General features: G+C 38.9%; 1 protein-coding gene across 1 annotated transcript; it reads left to right on the forward strand.

Annotated features, from left to right (window-relative positions):
* The first annotated feature begins 1,790 nt into the window (after positions 1-1,790).
* Positions 1,791-2,928, forward strand: LOC111405150 (L10-interacting MYB domain-containing protein-like). The gene is made up of 2 exons (XM_023033910.1): positions 1,791-1,855; positions 1,961-2,928. The coding sequence occupies exons 1-2, from the start codon at positions 1,835-1,837 to the stop codon at positions 2,459-2,461; spliced, it is 522 nt and encodes a 173-aa protein (XP_022889678.1). The 5' UTR covers positions 1,791-1,834; the 3' UTR covers positions 2,462-2,928.
* The last annotated feature ends 38 nt before the right edge of the window (positions 2,929-2,966 follow it).

Raw genomic sequence — 2,966 nt, forward strand, 5'->3', positions numbered from 1 at the left:
CTGTCAAGAAATCTACTTTTAAAAGCTGCGGAGCAATTTATACAACCAAATTAATTGAGGAAAGTTTTAAAGCCATAAGACTAACAACATCAAAGCCTACATCTTCCAAAAGTCAACTACTAAGTAATACAAAATTAAATCTTGAAGGTTCCTTCATGGAGGAATAGATATTCGGGAACACTGAATGGCTACCATAACAGAAACCATACAAACCAATTGTAACTAAGAAATTGGCAAAATTTAGAGCTTTTCAAGCCAAATGGAATCCAAAGTCAACGGAAATCCCAACCCATAACAAGCAAAGAACTACGACAACCAAAGTAACTACAGATTTGCTAAGCTTGTGCTACAGATTCGTAAAGGTAAGAAAACAAAATGTACAAGAAAAATTGGATGTGAATGATCGTCTTATATGAAAATGACATTTAGTGGCACCAATCAATTTCATAAAAACCACAGAAAAAATTCCAAATTTTAATCATTTAAACCCACAACACTACTCCCCTGAACCTGCATAGTAAAAAGAACAACAAAACTTACATAGAAAGAGAATGAATAGTTGAAGCCATGAAAACTCTGTGAAGTCTGATACGAGCATCGGAGAAGGAAGGAATCTTGTGGGGTGGAAAGCAAAGTTTCTGTGTTATTTCTTTCCAAATTGTTGAATGAAAATTATTTATTGAAAATTTGGTGCAAAGAGCCATTATACAAAGCAAGTACACAATGTACCGAAAAGTACAAACCATACATTTCAACCTTTAGGCTTCACATTACTTACCGCTTCGTCGAGTTATGTCGTGGTCGGTTAATGCCGAAAATGAGAACACCGGTGGTGCCTGAAAATATTTTGAAATTTCACTGCTCGATTCACGATAGGGATGGAGGACGAAACAATGTAATGGTTAACGACCGATGAAGGTGGTGGTGACCATTTCGCTTGTGGTTACTATGTCGTTAGGTAGTCGACGTTAGCTCGGTGACATCAATGGAGGCGATTTTAGGGTTTCGAGTTGGGATTTCATTCTGGCCAGTAGGTTACAAATAAGGAAATGAATGAATAATAGGCCATTTCTTGTTTTAAATAACGGGCCATTTCATCTCTTTTTTTCCCCAAATTTTCATCCTGACATTGACAAAATTTTTGTAGAATTTCTTCCATTGGGTCAAATCATTTAATGAGGACATGGAGGGTGTTTGAAATTATTTTGAGGAGCAAATATGTCTAAAATTGACATTCTTGCAATGTCCAAAAAAAAGTGACATTTTTATAAATGTCTTGCGAAAATTTGACAACCACTGCAATTTCCTCGATAAATTTCAAAGGCCAAATTGCACTTGAAATGGTGGACATCGTTGGACACAAGAAATTAAATTATTATTTTTGGAATCCAACCAAGTTTTCTAAGGCCCTGTCTGGCTGTGATTTTAAGCTGAATTTGGACCGTTGCTGATCAAAAATTGCACCGTTGGACAATTTTTTAATGAGAATATTCTGACATCTTTGCAGTACAACAACAGGCCATTTACTCTCATTTTTCCAATTTTAACGCCGTCATTACACACTCTCAACTGCCAAGATTCTCTCCCCCTTTTCCTTGCACCGGCACCTCACATTTCGGATATTTCTCTCCCTACAAACACCCGACGATGAACTTCCAGATCTAGTCGTAAATATTTTTTTCCTTCAATTAGCGCTTTGGCAGCACAAAGAAGGAATTTTTTCCCCGTCAAATCCTATTGTCTGAGAGTTTTTTTCCCCGTCAAATACGGACTCGTGTTAGGCGGTAGATGACGACGAACCTGCTTGCCGGAATACAGCTTGTGAGCTCACAACATGGACCCATATGTCCCCTCAGTAAGTGCTTTCAGTCCCAAATTTTTTGTTGCACCTACAGAACACACAATTTTGAACTGAACCCAACTTATTTAACGAACTTGTCTTCGCCGTTTCTTGTCGCAGACGGGTGGAAACGTAAATTCGTCCACCTCCAACCCTTTTCCCAGCATGACCCAACCAGTACCACCAACGCGCAAGCACGCCCAATGGAATCCACATGAGAACCGGATTTTCATTGCGGCGTGCGAGACGGTGATAGCCGACGGTCGCCGTAACGGAAAGTGCTTCACGAAACACGGATGGGACCAACTCATCCGTTTGTTCAATTCGAACTCCGATCACTGTTGGACGAAGCAGCAGCTGAAGAATCATTGGGATGGTCTTCGAACGAAACACAAACGTCTGATGGAGCTTATTCACAGTACTGGAGTGGAGTACATCTCCAAAACGGGATATATTGCTGCTTCCGACGACTGGTGGGAGAGAAAGATGAAGGTACACTGCTTAATATGGTCATTTTTTGCATTTTACAAATTGAATTGCTTTCAAACTGGGAAACTCGTGCAATGTCCTGCTATTGATGTTCTATTCACTATGGACCCTCCCCAGTCAGCATCTTCATAGTTCTCAGGATCCTGATATTCATTCTTTTTGCATAGACTTGCCACGGGATTTTCTTAAATATTTAGGTTCAATGATTGGAATTTAATCATGAAAATAGTGCGAAAAAAGTAAAACTGTTAGATCTTGAAGAAGGAGACATGCTATGCTGTCCTTATGCGTGTTTGGCCCTCGTAAATATTGTCGTCTGTGTTCAATATATATCAGTAACCCAGATCCAAGACTTTGGAGTAATTAGGTGAGTTTCACTAGAAATGTTGTGTAATTAGGCTGTGTTTACAGTCAGAAATCCTAAATATATTGGCCCCATACGGGATAAATGACACATTCAAGAGGGAAAAAAAGAGAATCGATCGCCTCATAAGGTCAGGAAAATAGCCAGTTTTATTCTTAAGATTCCAGCTGTATACACATGGGATGACGTTTCTTTATTATAAATCACCAACTTCTTGGAAAATCTGTCTAGAAGCTTAAATGACCATCTCATCTAAAAACATGAAAAACTATT

The sequence above is a fragment of the Olea europaea genome, chromosome 12, assembly GCF_002742605.1.
Source record: "Olea europaea var. sylvestris chromosome 12, O_europaea_v1, whole genome shotgun sequence".
Lineage (NCBI taxonomy): Eukaryota > Viridiplantae > Streptophyta > Magnoliopsida > Lamiales > Oleaceae > Olea > Olea europaea.

Bases quoted from the DNA above. Each gene is read 5' to 3' on its own strand.
- LOC111405150 (XM_023033910.1), top strand. From the start codon at position 1,835: ATGGACCCATATGTCCCCTCA. The intron at 1,856-1,960 runs GTAAGTGCTTTC...TTCTTGTCGCAG, and splicing joins TGGACCCATATGTCCCCTCA to ACGGGTGGAAACGTAAATTC.